This window comes from Sitophilus oryzae, unplaced genomic scaffold, assembly GCF_002938485.1.
Source record: "Sitophilus oryzae breed Bouriz unplaced genomic scaffold, Soryzae_2.0 scaffold_1179_pilon_pilon, whole genome shotgun sequence".
NCBI lineage: Eukaryota > Metazoa > Arthropoda > Insecta > Coleoptera > Curculionidae > Sitophilus > Sitophilus oryzae.
Window position 1 is genome coordinate 314,126 of NW_022145814.1, and position 27,868 is coordinate 341,993.

At 33.4% G+C, this 27,868-nt stretch overlaps 2 protein-coding genes and 1 long non-coding RNA gene across 4 annotated transcripts in view; 1 reads left to right on the top strand and 2 right to left on the bottom strand.

Moving 5' to 3' along the window:
- The first annotated feature begins 467 nt into the window (after window positions 1-467).
- Window positions 468-12,859, top strand: LOC115891087 (ubiquitin-conjugating enzyme E2-17 kDa). Its single transcript, XM_030911488.1, has 3 exons — window positions 468-679; window positions 1,254-1,539; window positions 12,182-12,859. Exons 1-3 carry the CDS (start codon window positions 636-638, stop codon window positions 12,305-12,307), a joined length of 456 nt encoding a protein of 151 aa, XP_030767348.1. The 5' UTR covers window positions 468-635; the 3' UTR covers window positions 12,308-12,859.
- LOC115891073 (rRNA methyltransferase 2, mitochondrial) overlaps window positions 12,372-27,868 on the bottom strand; it is a 33,043-nt gene continuing 17,546 nt past the window's right edge. For both annotated transcript variants that reach the window (XM_030911477.1, XM_030911482.1), the window contains 5 exons: window positions 23,411-23,594; window positions 23,016-23,247; window positions 22,702-22,889; window positions 14,934-15,175; window positions 12,372-13,282 (listed from right to left, as the gene is read on the bottom strand). In XM_030911477.1, coding sequence (XP_030767337.1) covers window positions 12,926-13,282; window positions 14,934-15,175; window positions 22,702-22,889; window positions 23,016-23,247; window positions 23,411-23,594 — 1,203 coding nt within the window. In that variant the 3' untranslated portion in view covers window positions 12,372-12,925. The remainder of the gene's footprint in view (window positions 13,283-14,933; window positions 15,176-22,701; window positions 22,890-23,015; window positions 23,248-23,410; window positions 23,595-27,868) is intronic.
- Window positions 26,681-27,851, bottom strand: LOC115891093. The gene is made up of 4 exons (XR_004051750.1): window positions 27,505-27,851; window positions 27,370-27,444; window positions 26,978-27,153; window positions 26,681-26,919 (listed from the first exon to the last, which is right to left on the bottom strand). It is a non-coding gene; the product is annotated as an uncharacterized LOC115891093 (long non-coding RNA).

Below are 27,868 nucleotides of genomic sequence, written 5' to 3' on the forward strand. Positions count from 1 at the left end.
CCCAATCTGGCAACATCGAAGATGTGCGCATGCGTAGTGTCAGTGACTATATGCAGCAAAAACTCGTTTCAAGGTCAGCCACCGGATCCACACCATTACCCATAGATTAAATAATAAACGCTAAAAAAAAGTGAAAAAAATACATTTCTCTTATTTCTTTTTACTTTATATCAGAGTCTTCACCATAGAATAACTAACTGGTCTTTACCCTATCCCCATGATTATTAATGCTCTACGTTTTCGAAATATTAAGATTAATAAAAAAAATGTTAATGTATTTGCACGTAAAATATAATTATTGTGTACATTATATTTTTATACGTCCAACCCTGATTACTGTTGCTTAGCAGATTCTATATTTTTATTCTGTGGTACTTTATTTCTTTAGCTAGTAACTTTTTTAACAAATCCAAAAATCACTAAATGAAACACACTGTTCTCTGTCAAATTCTAGTGCTATTTTTGTTTATTGTACGTCTTTTTCTTTATGTCATGCAAGTAAAGTTCTATTGTGTGATTCAGACATATATAATATCAAAAATAAGATAAATTTGCTGTGTTTCCTGTACCGTACTTCTATATTCGATTCATTTTTAAGTTTCTTTTTTAGAAATTAATCAAATTAACTAAATAAAATGTCCACTCCTGCACGTCGACGCCTTATGAGAGATTTCAAACGGTAATATAATTTTAACTTTGTTTTTAAATTGATTTTTGTCAATATTAGCCTTCATGTACTACGCAAAAACACTTTACTAATTAAAATATTATTCGGTATGATAATATCTAAAGTAATTTCATCTCTTAAGAAATAGTGATAATATAAATAATGCAATATGAAAGATCTTTAAGAATGTACCTACTGAAATGAGATCACTATCTTGATCCACAAAGACAAAGTAGCATAATGCATAAAATAATCTGGTGAAAATTTTATATTATATATATTTAGGTTCCATTAATATTTTTATTAGGGTTGTGATGTTTTAAACATTTGTTTAAAACCATTGTGTTTGGTGTAGGTGCTTTCTAAAAAATATGGAAAACTCTTTAACTATTTGATACACTAAATAATCATTCACCTCATTATAATAGAAAAATATGTATGTAAACGTAACACTTATAACAGAACTAATAAACTCTGAATGACATCTGCACTATGTAGTTTAAAACAGAGTATACAACAATTGTTTTAATAATGTTTTATAAGAACGTAATATATATAAATTGTTTTTCATAATGGCTTCCTCTAGGTTGCAAGAAGATCCTCCTACTGGTGTAAGTGGGGCTCCCACAGACAATAACATTATGATATGGAATGCTGTTATATTTGGGCCACACGATACACCATTCGAAGATGGCACTTTTAAGTTGACTATTGAATTTACAGAGGAATATCCAAATAAACCACCAACTGTTCGTTTCGTTAGTCATATGTTTCATCCTAACGTTTATGCGGACGGAGGAATATGTTTAGACATATTACAAAATAGGTGGAGTCCTACTTATGATGTTTCCGCTATTTTAACTTCTATTCAAGTAAGTGATAAATTTAAGTTTTTAAAAATACAAATTACAAAAATATATATATCTTTAAGTTTTGTATACATATTTACAGATTATTATAGCTTAAAAACTCTCCACAGTCCTGAGTACTGATTAGTGTTGCAATAGAGGGAATGTTCCCATTTGTGACACGAGATTGTTTGTGAACATTCTTGAATGTTCAGAATTATTGTATGAGAACATTATAAGAGCATGTATGGACATTTATAATCACAAACGAAAACGTTTCCTATTTTTTACATTTAGGAAGCAACAGGGTGATAATACTGGAAAAAATATGATATGTTTGGGGATTCCTCAGTAATTTTATAGATTTAGCTACTGATTTGCCCTTTTATGTAGTGTTGGTAGTTACTCTACAATTTACATATTCCGAGAGAGAAGCATAATGTGTTCTGAATACATATTTGTTCTCAATTTTTTTCTTCATGTTCTAAATGTTCTCAAAATATCTCTTTTTGGAAATAATAGGAAAAGGCAGAAAACCCCCAATGAAATTTAAAAAAGTAACTGATTAATTTGCCAATCTCTCTTTGCACTAATTATAAATTCTAGACATTTGCTCATTTATTCACATTCATTCTCGTGGAATGCTCTCCAAAGATAAATTGTCGAGTAGTAAATAATAGGAGTAATAAATAATTTTACAATATTAGTACTGAGTAATATTTTCATAAAAAACACTGAAACAGGAACTTCAATAGTAGTGAATTATAAATAACCTAAATATGGTAAGAACTTAATAATTCAACCTTCATTCATTCATGAGATAGTCATCGATTAACACTTTTTTCTAAGGAAGGTCACAAATATTTTTTCAATTACTATCAGAATATTTAATTAATTTAGTCATAAAATTATCAGAAATGAAGAAATTATTTCCAGATTAATATACAAAAATATTATATTTAGAATTTATCTTATCTAAAATAGTCTTAATAGAATATCAGATGGCTGTAACGAAAAGGCGATCCATTAATAGTACCCGTAAGGGAGGGCTTTAGGGTCCAAATTCTGAACACCTGCACCGATTGACGTGAAATTTCAACAGTGAATAGAGATATATGTATGTAAGAAGAAAAGTTACATATGTGTTTTCACCCTGGGGGTGAGTACCACCTCTTCTCGGGGGTGATAAATAAATCACCCATTTAAATTGCAAAAATCAATAAAGGGATGAATTCTAAGCAAAAAATGTTCTATAACATTTTTTCAGAAAATTAATATTTTCCGAGTTATTTAGGATTATAAATGTAGATTTTTCATCTAAAAATTTCATATTTTTCTGTCATTTTTTATAAATAACTCGAAAACCTTGTGTTTTATCGCAAAACTCATAAAGCAAAAATGAAACTTTTGGAATAGCTAAACGATACATTTTTTGTTGATTACCGTAGTGTAAGCTGAGTTATCACTCTGTAAAAGTGATTTTTTATTTTTTCGAAAACTAAATTACAACCTTTTACCGTAAAATAGTAGCGAAAGAATACATTTTTCAAAGAAAATGAATATGACCGTTTCTAAAGTGCCTGAAAAGACCTTTTAGATGCTTATTTAAAAAAATTCGTAGCTCAAAAGCTCGCGGGGTTTTGATAAAAATGAAATGGTCACTCCATTATTTCTGAAAAAAATTAACAACAAAATCTATGACTAAAATCATAAAAATAAAAACTGAGCGTAATACATGTACAGGGTGGCTCGAATTCGACGCTCATCATTGGGATTTCGGAAACCGTAAGAGATACAGGATCGGTGAAATGGAGGCAAAATTGCGCAATTTGATGCTCAATAAAATGCCGTATTGCATTTTTATTTTTTATTTTTTTTTGCATAAAATTTACTGGTGATGGAATTTTCTGTACTAAACGTCGGCAAATATCAAATTGACTATATATAGTGTTTTAAGAGTGATGAAAGGATTTAATTAAATTGAATAAAAAAATTAGGTCCGTATTTAAAAAAATTAAGTTGATGATGGTCACCAGAAGCCGAAACGTCAGAGTCAATATTTAATCACACAGAGTTATAGAGCAGGAAAAGTGGTCATGAAAATGTGTTTTTCAGTTTAAGTTATCTTAACAAATAAAGCCAGGAAACAATAGAAAACAATATTGAAAATTCCGTTTTTTTTTTCGAATATATTCGGAAGTATTCGGAATTTTTCAAAATACAATACGGCATTTTATTGAGCATCAAATTGCGCAACTTTGCCTCCATTTAACCGATCCTTTATATCTTTTACGGTTTCTGAAATCCCAATGATGAGCGTCGAATTCAAGCCACCCTATATAGTTGGCTATAATTAGGTACTAACAATAGGCTTTGCAAGTTCAAGCGGTTTAGAGTGCACGTCCGAGCGTTCGATTTTTTCTCTCTGATCCCATTACATTCCCGAAAAATTTGAATATTTTTGAATACCAGGTTTAATTTTATTTGGGATATATTAATGTTGATGGAGATACTCTAAAATATTCAAAAAATTTGACTGGTTGCAGTCTTAATTCACCAAATGTTTTACATATTCATTTTCTTCTCCTCTTCTTGCATATAAATCATTTACCCAACAGTTTCTTATTTTCATGAGTAGTTATTTTAACATTATATTCTCACACAGTATCAAAGTAGTTGCGCTTGTTTTGACAAACTCAACAGACAGGACACCATGAACGCGCATCTAATGTAACCACTATAATAAAATACTCGTGCGAGTAAAGATGAAGAACGAGGGCTTAGGTGAAGCCTCGTTAACGAGCGCTCGGAAATCGCCAAATGCCAAATGTGCGGTCGCGGCATAAGAGCTGAAACGCACTGACGACTAGGTCGCAGCGACCAACCAACAGCTAGGCCATTTAAATCAAATGATAAAAAACACACAAATCAAGCGGTCGCTGCGACCAGTAATGACGTTAAAGTAGTCACTAGCATATCAGGTTTCTGGTTTGTGGTTTTTAAGACAGTCTTTTTTTATAGAATATACAGGCAATGTTGTTAACCTTTGTTTTAAAAATATGTTTGTCAATATACAAGCGATTCAAATATTTTCAAAGTCAAGTTGAATATTTTTACATAGAATGCAGAATTTGACGGAAACTAAATTATTGAAGTTGAATCGAACCTGATTTATGTCATATACTAACATACCAAATTTCATTTTTTCATCTGAAAAAATAAAAAAAGTTATAGGGGAAGCCATTTTGAAAAACACCCGGTATAGACGTTGGGTGAAAATGAAATAAGAATTCTTGTTAACTAAATTCAAATAAAAACTTAAGCAACTCCTTTGAAATATGATAAATTTAGATTTATTATGAAACTTTTTTACTTTTACCTCTTAAACCGGTTTTTTTTCTGGAAAAAATAATAAAAAAAACTGTCCTTCATTTAGCGTAATTGTGACTTTCCCACACACAGTTACGTCAAATACAATATTTAAATAAATATTTTGATAATATGCACCTTTATAATCCATGCAACATTTATATAAAACTTTTTGCATATCTTCCACTTTTTCCATATCGACGATATTGGATTTCTTCGCACTAATGTATATAATAAATGTTTAGTTGGAAAGGGTAATTTTTGCAAAGGTAGATGGTTATTTAAAATAAAAACACTAAATCACCACAATACACCAAAACACTTTTACTTTTACACTGGACGCGCGTTTCGCTAACCATGTTAGCATCATCAGCAGATGATTATAAACTAAAGTACAATCTACAAGTTGAGCGTTTATATACTCGCCCAGTGGGCACCGAGTGGGCGTGGCAAAAACTAGCCAACCGAGTCAGAACCAACTGAGCGTAACAGTTAGATTTCCGCCACTAGAGTAGTAGGAACAAAGAACTTGAAGGAATTGGACCGTTGTCTCTGTTCATACTATCTTTACATTTATTAATTCTGATGCTTTCATATGCATCTAATTGCCTGTAATTTGAGACTTGTTTAATTAATTTTAAATTATTAAGATCTATACAATGTTCTTTATCAACAATATGTTCGGCAACGCAAGATTTATCCGGTCTACCATATCTTATCTGAGCTAAATGTTCTTTAAATCTAGTTAATATTGATCTTCTAGTTTGCCCAACATATTTCTGATTACAATCTTTACAAGAAATTTCATAAATACCCGACCTTTCCAGTGGAGATGTTTTATCCTTTGGATTACCTAATAATTGTTGTAATTTATTATTAGCACTATACACAAGTTTATAATTGACATTCTTAAAAATTCCTTTTAGACCACGGGATAACTTTCTATCAAACGGTATCGAAAAATATTTAGACGTATCTTTCTCCACTTGAAAAGTCGAATTTTCAGAAATCATTAACCTATACCTACGTTTTCTAATTAATTTATCAACTAGTGAAGGAGAATATCCATTACACTCAGCTACATTCCTAATGTAATCTATTTCATATCTTTCGTTGGAAAGTGGGAAACTAAGTAATCTATGAACTAAGAAATTTAAACTAGCCATTTTATGTTCAACACTATGATGTGATTCATTAGGAATATATCTGCGTGTGGTCGTATTTTTCCTATAGATATCAAATTCCAGGCAATTATTAGCATTTCTAATAACTAATACATCTAGAAATGGTAATCTGTCGTTGTTCTCAATTTCATGCGTAAATTTAATGGAAGGAAAACGATTATTTAACTTAGAAATAAAATTATCTATGGTGTCTGAATGTGTGTCAAAAACAGCAAAATATCATCCACATACCTAAACCAAACTCTTGGAAAATACTCAAACTGACTCTTAGCCTCCACTTCAAACCTGCTCATGAATAAATTAGCCAAAAATGGAGACAATGGATTACCCATTGCTGTACCTTCCCGCTGTTCAAAAAGTTGTTATTAAATTGAAAACAATTTTGTTTCATACATAACGATGTAAGCTCAATATATTCAGTCACAGTTTTGTTGTCGAGACCATTTGCGTTCAGTAATTCCTTCAAGTAGCCTAAAGTGTGTGGAATTGGAACACTTGGGAACAACGAAGATACATCAAAGGAGACCAAAATTTCACCTTCATGCAATGTTATATCTTCAATTTTGTTAATGAATTCAATATTATTTTTAACTGCTAAAGAAGGTTCATGATCAGATAAATTTTTTTATCTGATCATGATCGTTATGTATGAAACAAAATTGTTTTCAATTTAATAACAACTTTTTTGAACAGCGGGAAGGTACAGCAATGGGTAATCCATTGTCTCCATTTTTGGCTAATTTATTCATGAGCAGGTTTGAAGTGGAGGCTAAGAGTCAGTTTGAGTATTTTCCAAGAGTTTGGTTTAGGTATGTGGATGATATTTTTGCTGTTTTTGACACACATTCAGACACCATAGATAATTTTATTTCTAAGTTAAATAATCGTTTTCCTTCCATTAAATTTACGCATGAAATTGAGAACAACGACAGATTACCATTTCTAGATGTATTAGTTATTAGAAATGCTAATAATTGCCTGGAATTTGATATCTATAGGGAAAATACGACCACACGCAGATATATTCCTAATGAATCACATCATAGTGTTGAACATAAAATGGCTAGTTTAAATTTCTTAGTTCATAGATTACTTAGTTTCCCACTTTCCAACGAAAAGATATGAAATAGAAAGAGATTACATTAGAATGTAGCTGAGTGTAATGGATATTCTCCTTCACTAGTTGATAAATTAATTAGAAAACAGGTATAGGTTAATGATTTCTGAAAATTCGACTTTTCAAGTGGAGAAAGATACGTCTAAATATTTTTCGATACCGTTTGATAGAGAGTTATCCCGTGGTCTAAAAGGAATTTTTAAGAATGTCAATTATAAACTTGTGTATAGTGCTAATAATAAATTACAACAATTATTAGGTAATCCAAACTGGAAAGGTCGGGTATTTATGAAATTTCTTGTAAAGATTGTAATCAGAAATATGTTGGGCAAACTAGAAGATCAATATTAACTAGATTTAAAGAACATTTAGCTCAGATAAGATATGGTAGACCGGATAAATCTTGCGTTGCCGAACATATTGTTGATAAAGAACATTGTATAGATCTTAATAATTTAAAATTAATTAAACAAGTCTCAAATTACAGGCAATTAGATGCATATGAAAGCATCAGAATTAATAAATGTAAAGATAGTATGAACAGAGAGACAACGGTCCAATTCCTTCAAGTTCTTTGTTCCTACTACTCTAGTGGCGGAAATCTAACTGTTACGCTCAGTTGGTTCTGACTCGGTTGGCTAGTTTTTGCCACGCCCACTCGGTGCCCACTGGGCGAGTATATAAACGCTCAACTTGTAGATTGTACTTTAGTTTATAATCATCTGCTGATGATGCTAACATGGTTAGCGAAACGCGCGTCCAGTGTAAAAGTAAAAGTGTTTTGGTGTATTGTGGTGATTTAGTGTTTTTATTTTGCTGTTTAACACCAAAGGTTCCAACCCTCAACTGTAATCTTAGATGGTTATTTTACAAAAATTTTAAAAATTAACAAGGCTAGATAGAACCATTATTAGAGACCGAGCGATTAAACAGCTTCGGCCACATTCGGCCATTATTTAAGCCTTCGGCTAAAATTCGGCTTCGGCGGTATATAAACTTAAGCGGAAATTTTTTACCAAAGATGAAAGTTTAGTTTGAATGTTGAGCTTGAAGTTTGAAGCATTTATTTTGCCATATATAATATCTTTTAGAATATTTCTTAAGTTAATTATTATAATTTGAAATATTTTTTTTTGTATTATGTTACATAATATTCAAAACAATGCTTCTCTTTTCGACTTTCTTTCATTTATCCTATCATATTTTTTTTCTAATTTAAATTTACCACTTTATAAAAATAACTTCGGTTTCGGCCAAAAAAATCACATTCATTCTGTCTTTAATCATTTGTAAAAACTAATGTCGGGTCCAGACCAAGGCGACAAAAAATAAACACGATTTTGAGACAAAAACAAGACAAACTTGTCACAAAAAATAGAGACTTCTAACAAGACAAACTTGAGACAAATTGTTCACACTGCAATGACAAAAGTACAACAAAGTCAAAAGTTTAGTTGCGAATGAGTTTTATTAACCATGTGTGATTTCACTGGTCTCCTACTGTTGGCAGCACACGCCATCCACACTGCGCCGACAACTTGTCGCAAAATATACGAACAAAACATAGACACTTTGATCTTTGCCGACTCGAGACGGGACATTGAAAAGTCTCCGATTTTTGAAACAACAAAAATGAGACAAAAATGTCGCAGAAATGTATTGGATTTTGGATTTGTAGAGCAACTATTTTTACAAAAGAAAAAAGGCAGAGTTCTCGAACTTGTATTTTGTAAACAAATCTTTTAAATTTGAACTGCTCACAGATTATTCAGTATCAGTTTATGAAAAAGTGTCGTGTTTAAATAAATCAATTTCATAATCAGAATTACGGAAATTCCCAGTTAAAGAAGAACAAAATGCATTTTAAATAAAAAAAAATGAATTGATGAAAAAGATGAAATGAGTGAGAAATTAAAATGACCCGTGTTTAATTAATTATCCTGAATATTATCAAAAATTAATAATTAAATGGAAACAAGTATGTAATAAGTTTCCAGACAAATCAATTTTCGAAAAAATATTTTTAACTGAATGATTTTTTTAAAACAAAATGAAACCGAAACCCCATTTCGGCTTCAGTCACAGTTTCGGCCGAAACCGAAACTTTCATAAAAAGTTATTTTTTAGTAGTAAAATTAAAGATAACTTTATTATAATGATAAAATCTTTAAAACGCATATTAATTGAATTATCAACTTATATTATCACCCCTGATTTCAAAATGCGCAAATACTAATACTATTTTTTTTTAAATATTTTAACTTGAAATAAAACAAAAAACGTATGAACAAATATTTTCCTATGCTTTATTTACTTTATATAGCACTCTTGTTAATATACTGCAGATAAAATTAAGAAATACCTATAGTTCATATCTAATAAACTTTTAGTAACGTAATTAAGCTTGACCGGCATAGCGTTGCGCCCTTTTTCATATTTTCTTTGAATCAAAATATTTTAGGAAACAAAAATAAATTAATTATAAATATATAAACAGTTATTATTTACATCAACAAAACTCACCTTCTTAACAGCGCTTAAGGGACATAAAGGGCCATTACTACCGCTTTCCCGTTCAAAATATTCTAATAAAGTTGCGATGTGTTTGTTACGGCTATTAAGCTATCTTGTACACTACGCACTAAGAGTTTCTAAGAACAATGTTCGCCTGCAAGGTCTACTAGTAAAAATGTTTAAGCTTAAAATATCACAACACATTTAAACCAAAAACTCGTAATACAAAATTAAAGTGTCAAAACAAATGACCATGTCTGGAAATCTTTGAATAAGAAGACTAAGGAAGGAGCATAATGCTATCCATGTATTCATGCATGGTGGGCGGAAAAAGGACTCTAGGGTGGCGATCCTTGATAGTTCTGTTCATTGCCTGGAAACTTATATGGTGAAATTTTGATAAAATAATTTAGTACTCAGTAAAAACACGGTATGTCGTTAGTGGTAGGAAAAATAATTTTTAGAGGTTAATAGCTTATTTGGTTGCCTGTGATATGCATATACAGGGTGTTTCCTAATTAATCTAAAAAATAAAAAATCGTTAGAAAACTGCTTAAGGCGGGCTCTTGATAAGTATATTTATTTTTTTCTCGGCAACTGTAGATCAGAAAGGAAGTACTTTAGACCTAATGGTTATATAAAAATTCTTTTAAGCACACATGAGGAATCACACCACAATTTTTTAGACTAATTAGAAACACCCTGTATTGTCAACTTGACAATGATTGTTAATAAATCAAAAAATACCTTTTCTGTGAAAAAAGCCCGATTTTCGCAGGAAAAATTTTGGTTTTTATTGAATTTGGGCCTGCCTCTGCAAATACCGGTATGTTTTTTAATATTCTATCTATCTAAATTTTAAATATCATAGTCAGAAATAGTTTTATTATTTATTAACTGTAAAAATAGTATACTTATAAGTTTTATCAAATATTGTGATTTACTTTCTACCTTGTAGTCAAAATTTATATTTAATAAACTGTAAAATATATATATTCTTATGTTTTATTAAAGTTACTCTGATATACTAATATATCAGTGTAACTTTAAAACTAAATCCTTTGAAATCAAATATAAACATAAAAAATATTTACAGCAGAAAAGGCGAAGGCGCTGGGTTAAACGTAGTCTCTACTAAGAACACGGAGGTTTGACTCAAAATTTTACTATTAAGTTTCATATCTATCTTAATAGAAGATTATTTTCTTTTATCTATGGTTCTGTTTGACGATTCATTTGAATTTGATTTGAAATTTTGTGGATTTGTCAGTCTTTACGGAGCTTATTTTATGTTATTTATTATTTATTCTACTACTGATAGTTGTATAAAGGTAGTAAATCTAGATGGAAATTGTGGCAGAACTTAAATTAACAGTGACACTATCGCGATTTATCGAAAAAGACTCTAAAATAGTTGGTTGTGTAGCGTGCGGTAGATCTCGGCAAAAATCGAGTGATATAATGGAACACCTTTTCGCTAGTAAGTGATTATATAATATACATACGTGTAGTAAACCGGTCGTTTATGAAATTCACTTAAATTAACTAATTATATATTTTTTCTTGCATTTTTGCTTTTATTTACTACTTGTCAAAGATTAGATGTCAAAGAATTTAGATACGTCAATTTGACTTACCTGCTTCAGTAGCGTATCGGATGTCGGATGTTTGTGTTAATAAATAATTATTATAACTTATCTATTTTTATTAGAATTATATATTTTTATAACAATTTTAATAACTACCAACATTTATTCATAACGTAAAACAAAAAAAAAATATTGAGTCTACCCCACGTCTACCCTACATCATAGTTTTACATTTTTTAAATAAAATTAGAACGGCACAATGATAAACCGGAATTTAAGTCGGCCATATTTGAGTCCCATCGCGGTGGACCTAAGATTTTTGATATGCTCCTTTCTTGGTCTTCTTATTCACAGCTGGAAATAAATAAATAAATGTGGCAACTTGACGTTTTTTACAGCAGAGCTACGACCTGAATCTCAAGAGGGAAATTTAAATTCCAGTTAGTTAGCCCGGCGCCGAATATATCCATGGTTAGCAACAATGAATTTAAAAATCGCGCCCTCGATTACGTTACTAAAAGTTTAATTGGTATCGAATATATCTACTAAAATTACAACAATTAAATAATTTTTAATATAAATAATATTTGAATTAAATCATGATAAAAATAATTTTGTTACAAACTAAAAAAATCCTGAAAAAAGAGCTTGATTGAGCTATAACTATGAATAATTTTCATTATCTAATAATTATTAATATTCATAATTAAACAATCTAATATTATAAATACATTATAAGCATTTCCGGACACAGCGCAAAACTTCCTCAGGCGAAACCCGTTATTCTTGCCGAAACCGAAATTTCGGTCGGACACTATCATTTGACATAAATTCATTCAAATTGCTTCTTTTTACTCCTATAATATACTAAATCTATTTTTTTTTTGTTACAGTCTTTACTTAGTGACCCTAATCCAAATTCACCAGCAAATTCAATGGCGGCGCAGCTGTACAAAGAAAATCGACGAGAATACGAAAAACGAGTAAAAGCATGCGTCGAGCAAAGCTTCATTGATTAGTTTCTAGCCAAGACACAAGAGATTAATGCTTTAAAAAAATAAGGGCTACACAAATTTATCTATGTTTGCAGAGCCGTTTCTAGATTGGACTTTTTTGTGGTTGAAAAAATTCTTACCTTAGAAAATTCTAGGACTTATTTCTATTTAATTTGGCGTTTTTATATAATATACTTACTTTGATATGCTATGGGCTACTATTGGTTAACTAACTAAACTGTGTTTTTTGGTATTTCCAACATATTTTATTTTAATACTGTTTATGATCAGGATCTAAATGGTACAGTGCCTTGTTTGAAATAGCTAAATTTTCCAAAATATATTTCAATTGTAAGGAATTAAAATGTTTTCGTATTTTTCATCAAGCCCATAAATATTTATTAAAATAATTTATGCTCGAAAAGTAATGTTTTTTTGAATATTTTTTTCTTTGTTGTTTTTAGTTTATGTATACTTCAGAAGTTTTGGCCATTTTACACTTCCGTACTGCCTACCCTTCATTAGTAGTTATGTGTTATATAATAAATTACTATACTTAATAAATTATTACAATTATTAAAGAATCTTTTTATTTATAAATATCGTGTTATACATCTTAGAAAAGTACACGTAAATTAATATTTAATCACATATTATACAATCCAAGTCATCTTGGTCAACATTAATTACTAAATCATCATTTTCTTCAAGCACTTGGTTGTTTTGGTCAGCCTTTTCTTTCACAACTATGTCTTCCAATATTTTAATATTTTGATGTACAGCCATTTCCTTCTTATAGCTTTCCAATTTATTTTTCAAATGACGTAATTTCTTTTCTTTTGACTCATTTTTAGTTGTCTCGTCATTAGATTGACTATCATCGTCATTATTAATACTACTGACTACATCTGTGTTAGAAACGTCGTCATCGTCTTTATAACATTCACATTTTATTTTACTAGTTTTCTCGCATTGTTTTGTTTCTTCACTTTCTGGTACCTAAAACAATAACAAATAAAAAAGTATTTATATTTATCACTAGTGTTTAATATTAATAATTATTATGTAATATAATTTTGATATTATTTGTGGTTCGAATTTTATCAGGCAAATTTTAAGAGATAACCACTATACTCCTACTGGAAAGGTTTATGTTTGGGTCGAGTTTTCCGTATGTAAGAAGAGTACAATGCATTTATAATGTACTGAACAAAGAGAAAACAGTAAAAACGTTGCCAAACGTATGAAATAAACCGAGTAACTGTGCACATTGCTAAGAGACGTGGAAGGCAGTTTCACGATTTAATTACGTATCTATTAACGAATTGTTGTAATTTCCTTATAGCTTTTAAAATACAAGTTAAACGTAAAAAGAAATTAAAATAACGACTCTAAAATGCTCAAACGTTGACCACTTTTGGTAAAAATACGTTGAACTAAGTTGGTGTTAGACAGCGATCGCGCTATTAGAATTAAAAAATCAATATCTCGAAATCCATTAGAAATAATTGATTGTTTTTTTTAACGTTTTTGTTATATTTTCTTCGCAGACAGTATGTGAAAATTTTTACAAATAAAAAAGTCACACAATTGTGAAAATTGCTATGCACTAAAAGTAAATGGACACGTTTTTTAATTGTTTTGAACGGAAAAGAAACAAACCTGTCGAATTTTTCTCATTTAAACGTCTTGTCAAAGATCCGAACTTAAATAAAAAATGAAAGTTTCAATGTCCAAGTAGTTTTTGATTTATCGCGTGTTATGTGTTAGAAGTTGTTTCCAAATTACCACACGATTACTGACGTAGTTAAAAAATTGGTCAAGTGCGAGTCAGACTCGCGCACGAAGGGTTTGGTACCTTGGTAGGGTTTTGGTTTGAATGCGCGTATAAGTAATTTAAAAAAAATGAAGAAACACATTACTAAAAATTTTATTAATCAATAATAAATATGTAAAAAGTAAAAATAAATATGTAAAAATATGTAATAATTAAAAAAAAACGATTAAAAAAAGTCGCCTTAACTAGGATTCGAACCTGGCTTACTACGGCTCCAACGTCATAGCAGCGTACAGTCGTAACGCTTTAACCACTCGGCCACCGAGGACTTGAAAGATTCTATGTAAAATTCTTACTTAAAAGATTATGTTTAGTGAAAGTACTTTTTATTTATAAACATTTATTTAATTCTGTTTTTAGTATATGTTCTTATAGCGGCAACATAGATACATTATCTGTAAAAATTTCAACTGTCTAGCTATAACGGTTCATAAGATAGACCTTTGTGACAGACGGATAGACGGAAAGTCTTAGTGATATGGTTCCCGTTTTTACTCTTTGGGAACGGAACCCTAAAAAAGAATGGTCACCCTAATGATATTCTATAACTCGTTTTCATATGTCCAGAAACACATCTACTGATTTTATGTACATAGTTATCTTTCTGGAAAAAAATAATTAAAAATAAGCGCCTTTGAACCGCGATTTGACTACTAGACAGGGAAAGGCGTACTTGTATCACAGAGAAACATAAATTCCACACATGTAAATGCCGACCCAAAAGTATGAGTTGCCAGCTCAGTATATATACAGTAGAAATTATTAAAAGAATAGGGTAAAATGTGTGGTTAACATTTTAAATAATTTTATTACTTGTGTATCACCGTTACTGGAAGTTGGCATGTCTTCACCATCTTTAATTAGTTTAGTATTGTCACTGGGAATATTACTTTCACTAGAGACGGCCATTATTTCTTCCTGACTATCATCTTTTCCCGCATTAATATCAATGACATCCTTTAAATTTTTCGGCTCACTACTTGCACTCTCTACTAATAGTTCTTCGGTATTTTCTATTTCTCGAGGTCTATTATCCAATTCTTGTACATTGTGTTCTGTAGAAATTAAAATATTACATTAAGTGAAAGAACTAAAATACAGGGGTAAAAAATGGTGTACCAAACTTCTACTACATAACCTAATAATTGTTGTAATTTATTATTAGCACTATAAAACAAGTTTATAATTGACATTCTTAAAAATTATTTTTAAGCCATGGGATAACTCTGAAAATTGAAATTTGATAAATAATAAATTACAATTATTATTAGGTAATCCTAAAGATAAAACATCTCCACTGGAAAGGTCGGGTAATTATGAAATTTAATGTAAAGATTGCAATCAGAAATATGTCGGGCAAACTAGAACAATATTAATTAGATTTAACAGATGGCTCAGATAAGATATGGTAGACCGGATAAATTTTGCGTTGCTCAACATATTGTTACGAATTCCGTGGGTCCACTATTTAAACTCACGATAAAATACTTAACGAATTTATTTGTTTCACTCTGTACACAACTTATACTATTTACAACACAACTTATGCAACTACTATTACTCTAACGGTATTTCGCGGTATTTTCAAACTTCAGACTTAGACTTCAAACTTCAAACTTGTCCAACTGTCAAAGCGCGGGCCTTATATACCCCCTGGCGGTTGTTTCTAGATTTTTCTAAAGAATTCTATAATTTTCTTTACTTTCTGGCGAATGCGCCAGGATTTTTAGCAGTATGCAGTTATGCAACCAGGAATACACCTTGACATTGCCCCCTTCTCAAATTTGATCGTCCCGATCAAGGTTTCCTGTCTGGTATCTCTTCAATCGATCCAGATGAACTACTTTCATCTTACTTCTAGGGCTGCGTTGAATCCGGTACACAACATCATTTATCCTCTTGATGACTGTATAAGGACCTTCCCATGCTGGAGTTAACTTTGGGGACCTCCCTTTCTTGCGCTGTGGGTTATATAACCATACCATATCGTCCTGTTGAAATCCCGTAGAATTAGCTCTGAGGTCGTAACGAGCTTTCATCCGGTCACTGGCTAGCGTAATCTTACTTCTCACGGCCTTATGAATTCCCAATAACCTTTCCTTCAGTTCATCCGCGTAGTCCTCTACGTTCGTGGTGCTGTCGTCTGGTGATCCGAACACCAAGTCACAAGGCAACCGTAATTCTCGACCAAATAAAATCTTCGATGGTGAAAGTCCGGTGGTGTTGTGAACTGCACTTCTATATGCCATTAGGAATAGTGGTATATGCTGATCCCAATCTCTTTGATGTTCATCCACCATTTTCGAGAGATGTTCTTCAATGGTCTTATTGAATCTCTCGACCATCCCATCAGACTGCGGATGTAAAGCTGTTGTCCTAGTCTTGTGAATACCAAGCAGATCACACATCTTCTGGAACAGTCTTGACTCGAAGTTCCTTCCTTGGTCAGTGTGAAGCTCTAAAGGAATTCCAAATCTACTGAAGACATTATTGACTATACTTCAGCTACAGTCGATGCTTCTTGGTTTGGAATGGCAAAAACTTCTGGCCATTTACTGAAATAATCCATCGCCACTAAAACGTACTTGTTGCCCTTGTGCGTTTCAGGGAATGGGCCTGCAATGTCAACAGCGATTCTTTCGAATGGCAGTCCAACGTTATATTGTTTCATTTTTCCCCTAGATCGAGTGCTTGGTCCTTGGCTGGCTGCACAAATTTTCATTGTCGACACCATTTCTTGACATCTTCGCAATAATCCACCCAGTAAAAACGATCTCTCAGCTTGCTCAAGGTCTTGTTTACCCCAAGATGGGCTCCAGTTTTACCACCGTGAATTTCTTCCAATACCTGGGTAACTTTCTTCCTTGGTACCAGTAACTGAGTTGTTACTGTCCTGCCATCCGCACTTTCCCACATGCGCTTTAACAATCCATTCTCAATAACCAGTGAATTCCACTGAGCCCAGAGAGCTTTGAAAACTAGCCCTCTGTCCGCAATATCCTGCCACGGTGGTCTCTCGCCGTTACCTTCCTTGAGCCCTAGTATTGCTCCGATGTCTGGATCTTCCATTTGGTCTTTCCTCAACTGTGCCGTCGTCCACTGTTCATCAGCTCCAAGCTTAAAACTCCTTATCATGACAGTGCCTTCACGTTGTTCCGTTTTACAGCAGTGCTTACAATCGGTTTGACAGGGTCTTCTGGATAAACCGTCTGCGTTACCATGCATCTTCCCAGCACGATGTTGGATGGTAAAGTGATACTGCTGGAGCTTCTCGAGCCATCGTGCTATTTGGCCTTCAGGTTGTTTCATCTCCATAAGCCATTTGAGAGCCGCATGATCTGTCCTAATTAAAATTCTTGGCCATACAGATATTTATGGAAATGATCAACTGCTTTTACAATTGCTAGCAGCTCCTTCCGGGTAACGCAGTAATTCCTTTCTGGTTTGGATAGAACTCGACTGTAATATTCTATCACTCGTTCTTCGCCATCTTGCACTTGTGATAGCACTGCACCGATGCCGATGTTGCTGGCGTCGGTATCCAGGATATACCTCCCTTGTTGTTGTGGGTAGGCTAAAATAGGACTTGAACATAAAGCCGCTTTAAGTCTTTCAAAGGCTACATCACAATCGGTGTTCCATTCGTAGCCGACTTCATCACCTGTAAGTTTATGTAAAGGTGCAGCTATGTTGGCAAATCCCTTGACAAATCTTCTGTAATATGTGCATAAACCCAGAAAACTTCTAAGTTCATGTTTGTCGCGAGGTTTAGGCCAATCCTTGATTGCAGCGATTTTCTTCTGGTCGGTGTAAATTCCGTCTGCTGAGACTACATGACCCAAGAATTCCACTTGTCGCTGGAATAAACTACACTTCTTCGGGTTCAAGTACAGGTGAGCATTCCGTATGCGGCCGAAGACATCTTCTAAATTTCGCAAATGCTCTTCAAAAGTTCTTCCCATAACCAATACATCGTCGAGGTAAACCAAGCACGTTTTCCAAGTTAATCCTCTTAACACCACCTCCATGAGACGTTCGAAAGTGGCTGGAGCATTGCATTATCCAAACGGCATGACCTTGAATTGGTATAGTCCGTTTCCTGTAGAAAAAGCCGTCTTTTCTTTGTCTTCCTCGTCCAGACCAACTTGCCAGTATCCACTCTTTAAGTCGAGAGTGGAGAACCAGCACGAACCTGCCAGTGTGGTTAACGTGTCGTCTATACGTGGCGGTGGGTAGCTGTCCTTCTTAGTGACGTCATGGAGCTTCCGATAGTCCACGCAGAATCGTGTACTACCATCTTTCTTCGTCACCAAAACAACAGGAGATGACCATGGACTCGATGATTCTTCGATAACTCCATCTTCTAGCATCTTATCTACCATTGTCTCCATTTCTTGTTGTTTGGAAAGGGGCACCCTTCTAGGACGTTGTCGAATCGGCTGAGCATGACCAGTATTAATCCGGTGCTTCACAAAATCCGTTCTTCCACTGTTGTTCTTCTCAAAAATACTGCCATGCTTTAGCAGGAACTGCTTGGCCTTCTGTTTCTCCTCAGGTATTAGGTGATCCCATGGCTGTTCTAGATGTTTTAGTGTTTCTTGGGATGCCTTTTGTGTAACAGCTGACGACACTTCATCACATCGGGTGACACTTCTTACAGGTTCGCAGATGGCTATCTTGTCACCTTTTTGAATCTTGACACAATTCGGGAAAACATTCGCAATTCTGATCGGTATATTCTTGTCAGTGTTCACCAACGACTTTCCTACTAAGTACCTATCTTGTTTGTTGTCGCTACTTTGTACCAGTCCAACACAGCACCCAGCGATTTTCTCCACTTTACCGAATACGATCTTCTCGGTATTACCAGGTATCACCACAGTTTCCGCTGATCTTACATCCATTCTGCCTGGTCCCTCGTCTGGAGATAACATGAACTCTTCATTTCCAATATTTAAGATATTTCTCTGGTGATCGAACGAAAATCCATGTTGACGAATCACATCCATGCCCAAGATGAAGTCATCTTCAATATCTGCCACTAAGACGCTATGCTGAAACTTCAAATTTCCTAACTTCAGTTCGACTATAGCCTCTCCCGGTAAACGGCCATTTCCCCCGTAACTGTACGTAAACACACTCTTCTTCCCAGAGGCATCAGCTTCAATTCTTGCACTGAGTTAGCCCGCACCAACGATACCATAGCGCCAGTGTCCACTGTCATTCGGATTCTCCTACCATTGACCTTCCCGTCGATCACTAAACTGTCAGCGGTTCTTCCCAGACTCCTAATGGAAAAAATCCTGGGGGCTCTGTTCTCCCCAGTCAATACTCGCCCCTTAGTATTGACTGATTTTAGTTTTCCTGGTGCCTACGTTCTCTGGATGGTGAACGGGATCGCATTTGAACGCGGCAATCCCGTTTGATGTGGCCATTCCTGCCACATCTAAAGCACCTTATGTCCTGTGATCTTCTATAGCTCTCTGTCTGGGTGTTGTTGCTACTCTTGTTCACTAGTAACTCACATAGTTTACTAAACATCTCCTCCAAACGTATGTGAGAACTTCCGGGCTGTTCCTCAACCGTTACCGATCTTATCTTCGGTCTAGGGATGGCGCTAAATGCAGCTTCGATTTCCAGCGCCCTGACCAGTGCTTCGCTGCTGGTAGAAAATCGGGATATTTGCAGCGCCCTCTGTAATTCGTTGTCCCTCAGTCCGCTGATAAAGCACTGAGCAGCGAGTTCCTCCCTAAATCCTTCCGGTGCTTCAGGATACGCTAGGTGTACCAGCCGACGTAAGTCTGCTTCAAATTCCTGCAGACTCTCTCCGGACCTCTGCAGGCGTGTCTTGATCTGAGCCTGGTAAAGTTGGCTTCGATGTTGGTCGCCATATCTTCTGTCCAGTGCAGCGACCAAAGTTTGGTATTCCTGCTGTTGGGCTGCAGGAATAGTTTGCAACAGTTCCAGGGCAGGGCCACGCAGCGCGATGACAAGTGCCGCTGCTTTCTCCTGGTCGGTCCATCCGTTGGCAGCGGCGGCTGCTTCAAACTGGCGGTGGTACATAGTCCAGGTGGTTTGTCCATCATAGGTTGGGGCCTTGAGGTTCGCAGTTCCATGAACGCCACTTGTACCTTGGTCTTCTGTAGGTCCATCTCCAATTTTTCCATTTTCTGCTGAAGGCGTTCCTCCAGATCTTCTACAACTTCTTGGAAATGGTTCTCCTGTCGTTTTTCCAGGTCTTCAAAATTCTTCTGTAGTCGAAATTCCTGATTTTCTAAAGTTTTCTTAAGACGGTCCTGATCTTCTTGTCTTTCTTTTTGGCGGCGCGTTTCTATATCTTCTAAAATTTCCCTCCATTCATTCTTCTGACGACTTTCTAAATTGCCTAAAATTTTCTCAAGCCGGTCCTGTTCTTCTTCTTTGTCTTGTTGTCGTTGAACTTTCAAATCTTCGAAAATGTTCTCAAGCCGGTCCTGTTCTTGTTGACGTCGTAGTTTTTCCTCTTCCTTTTCTCTTTCTAATCGGGCTCGCTCTTCTTCTCGTTCTTTACGGAGTCTTTCTTGTTCTTCTGCTTTCTCCTTCTCATATTCTCCATAAAATCGCCTAATAGTTTGCTTACTTCCTCCATTTTCTTCGCTTGTTCCCTTGTACCAACCATAAAATACTCTAATCCGGTCTAAAAAATCTTCCAATCCACTTAATTCTTCTTAAAATCTTCTTGAATCGCACTTCCGACACCAATTGTTACGAATTCCGTGGGTCCACTATTTAAACTCACGATAAAATACTTAACGAATTTATTTGTTTCACTCTGTACACAACTTATACTATTTACAACACAACTTATGCAACTACTATTACTCTAACGGTATTTCGCGGTATTTTCAACTTCAGACTTAGACTTCAAACTTGTCCAACTGTCAAAGCGCGGGCCTTATATACCCCCTGGCGGTTGTTTCTAGATTTTTCTAAAGAATTCTATAATTTTCTTTTTAGCAGTATGGATTTTTTAATAGATTTTTAGCAGTATGCAGTTATGCAACCAGGAATACACCTTGACAATATTTTTGATAAAAAACATTGTATAGATATTAATACTTTAAAATTAATTAAACTAGTCTCAAGTTACACGCAATTAGATGCTTATGAGAGCGTCAAAATTAATAAATGTAAAGAGAGTATGAACAGAGACCACGGTGCAATTCCTTCCAGTTCCCTGTTCCTACTGCTCTAGTTTCGGTATTTAATTTTTACGCTCCGTTGACTTTGTCTCGCTTGGCAAATTAAATGCGCTTGCTCAAATCGCCACACGAGTCATAGCGAGTTGCCAGCGCGGCGACGGCGAGGATATCGTCTATGCATTCAAAATTGATATCGTTCGCTTCGCCGAAAGTTCGCTGGCGGTGCGACTGGGAGATTTTTCAACGCCTCGCCGGCGAATGACTATGAATACGGGTGTTAGTGTTTTATTTTGCTCTACTACTACAGACAAAAATAAAACAGGAAGTAAATACTCGTAGATCGGAATATTTTTGCACATCTGTTTCACAATGTCTGTTTTCAGTATGGTGACATTTTATCTAATATGCCCCTTTATCTATAAAATTTTGATATAAAACAGTCTACTAATATATCTAAAACTAGCCGTTTATTGGAAAGACAAATATTTATTTTTGGAGCCAAATACTGCCTGTCAAAGAAAAGTCATATACCTAAACATCAAATTAGTTATATGTGCAGACCAGAAATATAGAGGTAGAGAAAATGAGCAAAGTCAGCTCGTCGAAAAGTTGGCAGTTCGATTTACGTTCAACGGAGTTAGAGATGGGTAATGTTTAAAGCCCCGTTTTCAGAACTACATTCTGTCGCTGGCGACACTGTTTGACACATCAAACAATCAATGAGAGCTGTGCTGACTAATTTAAAACTGACATTGGTTCTTTGAAGTGTCAATCAGTGTCGCTGGCGACAGTACGAAGTTCTGAGACCGGTGCTGAAGTCGGCAGTTCGCGACGTTATGCAGATGGAACGGCAGCCAATAGGTAAGCGCCTGTCGGATCACGTGAAGCATGGAAAAGAGAGGTGGCGTCGGCCGGTGCATTGGAAAATTATCATTATTTCTGTTTATATAACTTTATATTTTGTGCAAACTTAGATTATTATGTTTGAACTTTGAAAAATATGAAAAGTATTTTTAAATCGAAAGAAAAACGTTCGAAATATTCACTATTCCAAACCTAAGCTACCCCTTCCTAGATAAAAAAGGGCAAACAAATTTAATTATTTTTTTTATCACCACGTCAACGCAACGGTTTATAAAGTATTCTTGAATAGTTGTATTTAGATATTATATTTTAAATAATTTTCCTTGTTCTTTGTATTTTTTTGCTTCCGATGACGTTTAAGATTAATAGTATTAAACACATTAGAAGATTAACAGTATTAAACACATACCATCGTCCAACATATGGGTATATTTTATATCATTGAAATTTCAAGCAATGCGCGCAGACGGGCTGATGTCAATACTACAATACTTACAAGCAAATACCCCAAAATTGTATCATATTGTTATGCTTACTTGAATTGCTCTGGCTACTGTAATCGTCATTTTTTTCATTTTCTGAATCACTCGAGGGAATGACAATCTCTTCTTCTTTAGGAACTTCTATAATGATTTCATCGTCGTCCTCATCCTCTATATTTTGAGCAGGTTCGGAAATATCTTTGTGCTCTTTCTTTTTCCTATTTTCCAGTTCTAATTGGGATCTTAGGACAAAGGTTTGAAATTATTGACGTAGAATATTATATATGCATATTAATATGTGTGAAATAATAATATATCTTAATATCAATTTATTTAAAATGAAATGGAAATTAGTATTTAATGGATACCTAATAGCTCTGGCCCTAGCTTGTAATTCTAACAACTCCAAAACGCTCATAAGATTTTCCTCACCCACTGGTTCTTTTTCTGCAGAAACATTTTTATTTTTACTTTTTACTTTATTTTTATTATTTGCATCAATTTTGTCTAATTTCTCTTTTTTTACTTTTCTTGACTTTTCTTTAAGTTCTTCTTTTATTTTTTTACGTTTTTCAGATTTGTTAATTTGCCCTTCTTCATCTACAATAAGCTGTAGATAATATTTTTGTTAATTATTATATAAAACTAAAAAGTTTTATAACAAATTATGGCTTTGGCCTTGATGGTTAAAAATTCTGATGTAACTTTTTAATAAATATTGTTTTCATCGTACAATATCACTTCTGATAATATTGAATGTTACCTGAGATAATTACAAAATCGTCATCACTTATGTCGTCAAGTGATATTACATCCACAGGTTGGTCTTCATCAGTAGAACTTTCTTCATCCAAATTTTTGCCTTCAAAGATATATTTTAGCCTTTTATTTGAAATTCCTAGTAGCTCTTCTAAAAGCATGGAATTAATTTCATCTTTATCCATATTCTACAAAAATGCATGGGAACGGATGAGAATTATAGAAAGATACATAATGTACTTAATTATTTATTTAAACTATAAAAAATACAAACATCAATAGGTAATTATTAATAAATGTGTGTGGACGTGTGACTATATAGTCTATAGTACTATCATTTTTTAATAATACCTTTGTAATACCAAGGGTAATACTATCCTATACTTATTATATGTGTATGGAGTATACACGGGTATACAGGGTGTCCCAGGCTGAGCGTGCATTAGAAGTTTCTAGAGAACCACAATATCTAGATCGGAGATTTTTTGCACAACAATGTTTTACAACGAGATCTATCGATTAAAAATATTTTCAATATGGCGACACTTCCGGAAAAACCGGAAGTTGAAAGAGACTTTCTTATTTTAAATGGGTGCCCCAATTTTTTATTATTTACTTAAATTCTCTGTAAAATTTTATGAATTTTGATATTAAACACTCTATATCTAACATTAACCGTTTTTGAGAAAAAAAAATATTTAAAATTTTTGGACGAAAAAAACTACCTGTCAAAAAAATTTCTATAGCCTAAAATTCAAACTTAGTCATTACCACAGCCACTGTGACATAAAGAGAAGACATGTGGCTATCTATTTCAAAAATTAAATAGTTCAAATGTCATATAATAATGACGGTAGCTGTCATGGAATTGAGTAATGAGTGTGAGTGAAAAAATTATCATAAATCATTTTTTTCAAATGGAGACCCACTTTTTTTTATTTCACTAATGCAACAGTTTTTCAATTCGTTACTTTTTAACTATACTTGTTCCTATACCTAAAATAAATCGTTTTTAAGTTATTTAAGATTTAGTTTGAAAACGTATATTTTTCTTGATTTTATCTAGCTTCCTTTGACATTAAGTGTCAAACGGTCAGACAATTTATTTCCATCTGTCAGAAAACAAATTATTTGAATTTCGTATAGTATAAATACTGCTTGCTTAAGAATTTAAAAAGTGTATTTATAAAAATATATCTCGTATTTTCGGTCTTATGGGATATCTAATATAGTTCAGTCATTGGGGATTTTTGCTTGGAAAAAAGTCCGGAAGTTTTGCAACTTTGCAGGTTTATAGGTTTTGGGGTCCCTAACTAAAATCCATAAAATGCACATTTCCAGACTTGCCGCCGGCGCGGCGCCGCCATCTTGCCAAGATGGCGCCCAAAATCGGTATTTTGTGAATATCTCGAAAACTACGCGTTTTTCGCAAAAATGTGAGGAGAGCAAAATTAAAGAGAATAAATTTTGCTATAAAAAAGGTTTAATGAAAATTTTCGCCAAAGTCAACCCTTTAGGCACAAAATCCCTGGAAATTTTATAATTTTGCATAAAATATGATATATTATGTATAGTCGATTTTCCGAAATCAAATGTCGATTAGGGTTCACTAAAACTAGTTTTAGTTTAGTTTCTTCAATTTTGTCATAAAACAGTGGCGTATCATTATTTCGCTCATTAATTTATGAATAATTAATTTTAATTATTGAAAATGTATACTTGTTTCCACACCACACAAGAGGTAGAGTATATGGCGCGTTTATTTTAACGTGGTCTCCCCGGAGGCCTACTCCACTAGATAAATTAAAAACTTTAACTTATCTGCACAAGCCCGACGGATCTGGCTCATTGATGTCAAACTCGATCGTGTCTGCTGTGCTGGGCTCATCAGGGTGGATTCTCAATACGTTCAACTCTTCTTCTTCAGCCGCCAGAGGGATATCTACAGGCAAGTCCAACTCCTCTTCATCGGACTCGTCGAGTGACACTTCAGTGACGTTGTCACAGGATTTTCCATTGCAGTATGCACAAATAATTGAACATTTTAATCCTGCTTTTCTGCATCCGCAGTATGGAGTGTAGAGGTAAGGAGAAACAACTCCGTGCATTAAAAAATGGTCAAAAAAAGGGAAGAATTAGGATGGCGCTGCTGTAGCAAAAACCTAAAATTTAAGACATGCGCCGAACATTTTTAGAACAGCTGATTCAAAAGACATAAATATTTGACGTGAATGAAAAATACAAATTTATTTTCATGTCGCATGAAATAAATTACAGATTTTTATTCAGCAGCAATAGACTAGGATCTTTTTTTATTGCTCTCATAAGTTATTTCGCAAATGTCATTCAAGACGACGAAAACATTATTCTGATTGTTTTAGCTTAAAATTAATGTTAATTATAATTAAGAAAAAAATTATTTAAAGTAATAATTGGTGATGGGTTTAAAATAAATATAATGCAGCTTTAAAATAACTTCATACCTACATTTATTTAGTATAAAGTAAAGTCAACATGTGGTTTTATTATCGATTATTCAGAAGCAATAGACTGAGCCTCTTTTTTTTTTTTCTCATAAGTTATTTCGTAAATCTCATTCAAGATGAAAAAAAATTTAGTTTAAAATTAATGTTAATTATAATAGGGAAAACTTTATTTAAAGTTTAATTGATATGGGATTTAAATAAATATAATGCAGGTCAAAAATAACGTAACACATTTTATTTAGTATAAAAATTAAGCCAATATAATGTAATTTTATACTGTACAAGTATTTATTTACGTTTTGCCATCGTAGTTGCCATTCATTCAGAATAGTGGATTTTAAATGTTCGATAGTCGGATGGCTTAACTACCTTAATATCAACTACTTCTAGACAAGAATCGTGTGCAGTATTATCTTCTTTTTCACTCCCAGCTATTCCAACATGGCTTGCATGGCTTGGGACGTGGAATAATATAATTTTATAGCCCTTCCAGATCCTCATGTCTTCCCTTGTAGTTCACCCAATAGAATCGTTCTCGCAGCTTCCTCCCAAGTTGGTAGTTGCTATTCATTCAGAAATAGTGTATTTTAAATATATTTGGTAGTCGGATGGTTTAAGTATCGTAACAATAACTACTTTTAATAATTCTTTTTTCTCAATTCTTTTGCACTATAATTTGCATCCCACGTATTGTAATATTTTCCTTTGAATTTCGTTTCCTATTGTCCCATGGCTTGAGACGTAATGTTATAGCCCTTCAGATCCTCATGTATATCCCTTTTCCTTTGTAGTCCACCCAATAGAACCTTTCTCTTAGCTTCCTCTCAAGTTGGTAGTTTCCATTCATTAAGAATAGTGGATTTTAAACATGTTTCGTACTCGGATGGTTTAACTACTGTAACATCATAAATAAATTGTATACCAACACATAATGGCCAAACTTCAACAGACTTTAATATTCATAAACCTCATCAGAAGAAAATATTTTTTGATCCAAAGTTTTTTTTTCGTTATTAGAATAAATTACCTGGAATTTGTTAATTCATTACAACATTGAATAAAAGATGCAAAGTGTTTATACATACTATGATAGATAAATCTTCATTTAAAAATTATGTGATAGATCTGCTTGCTTGTAGGATCTAGACTGATAAACTCAATTTCTTTTATTGATATAACCAATAAAGTAGTAATGCTGAAATTTTGTTTTTGATTTGTGCAATAAGGTCCATTATTTCCATTATTTGATGCTGTTATTGCTCTACAAAATGTTGATCTCTATCAAGGGATGTTTATGTGTATAATATTACTATTTATGTGTATAACAATACTGTATGATCGAAAAAACACGGCGTCCAGTTGGCTTGGAATGACATCTCGATGACATTCTCCATATCATTTTACATATAAAATGACTGCAAACTTCATTTCATAGGCATCGCTGACGCTGTTTTTTATTCAATCAAATTGTACTTACGGGTATAATATTCATTTAATGGTTCCTGTTTTAGTTGCTGGTGTTCATATTTTGGTTTTTTATTCTGTTGTTGCTCTACAAAATGTTAATATTTATGTGTATAACATTACTCTTTCTGTGTATAATAATATATACTTATGTGTATAATATTCATTTAATGGTGCCCTTCTTGCTTGTTGCTGTTGTTGCAATTCAGAATTTAAATTAACCTGAGGCAGTAGGTAGAGCTTCATCCTCCAATATTTTCCTATGTAAATACTAAAGTGGACAGTATTTCTGATGACAATTTTATCATAAACTTTAACATCTTGTTCTTTAAAACGAAACTGCCATACCTTATCTGTAGATTTCAAAGCAATATCTAAATGCTGTTGACCATCACTATAATCTAATTCTTGTTAGAAAATCAATACCTAATATTATCCTGATGATTTTGATTTTTGACAGATTATTAAAATACAGCACTTACAGTTAACTATATTTCTTGAAAGTACCTACA

Excerpts from the sequence above, each read along its gene's own strand:
- LOC115891087 (XM_030911488.1), top strand. The coding sequence starts at position 636 with ATGTCCACTCCTGCACGTCGACGCCTTATGAGAGATTTCAAACG. Across the intron at positions 680-1,253 it reads CTTATGAGAGATTTCAAACG|GTTGCAAGAAGATCCTCCTA; the intron begins GTAATATAATTT and ends GGCTTCCTCTAG. Across the intron at positions 1,540-12,181 it reads CTATTTTAACTTCTATTCAA|TCTTTACTTAGTGACCCTAA; the intron begins GTAAGTGATAAA and ends TTTTTGTTACAG.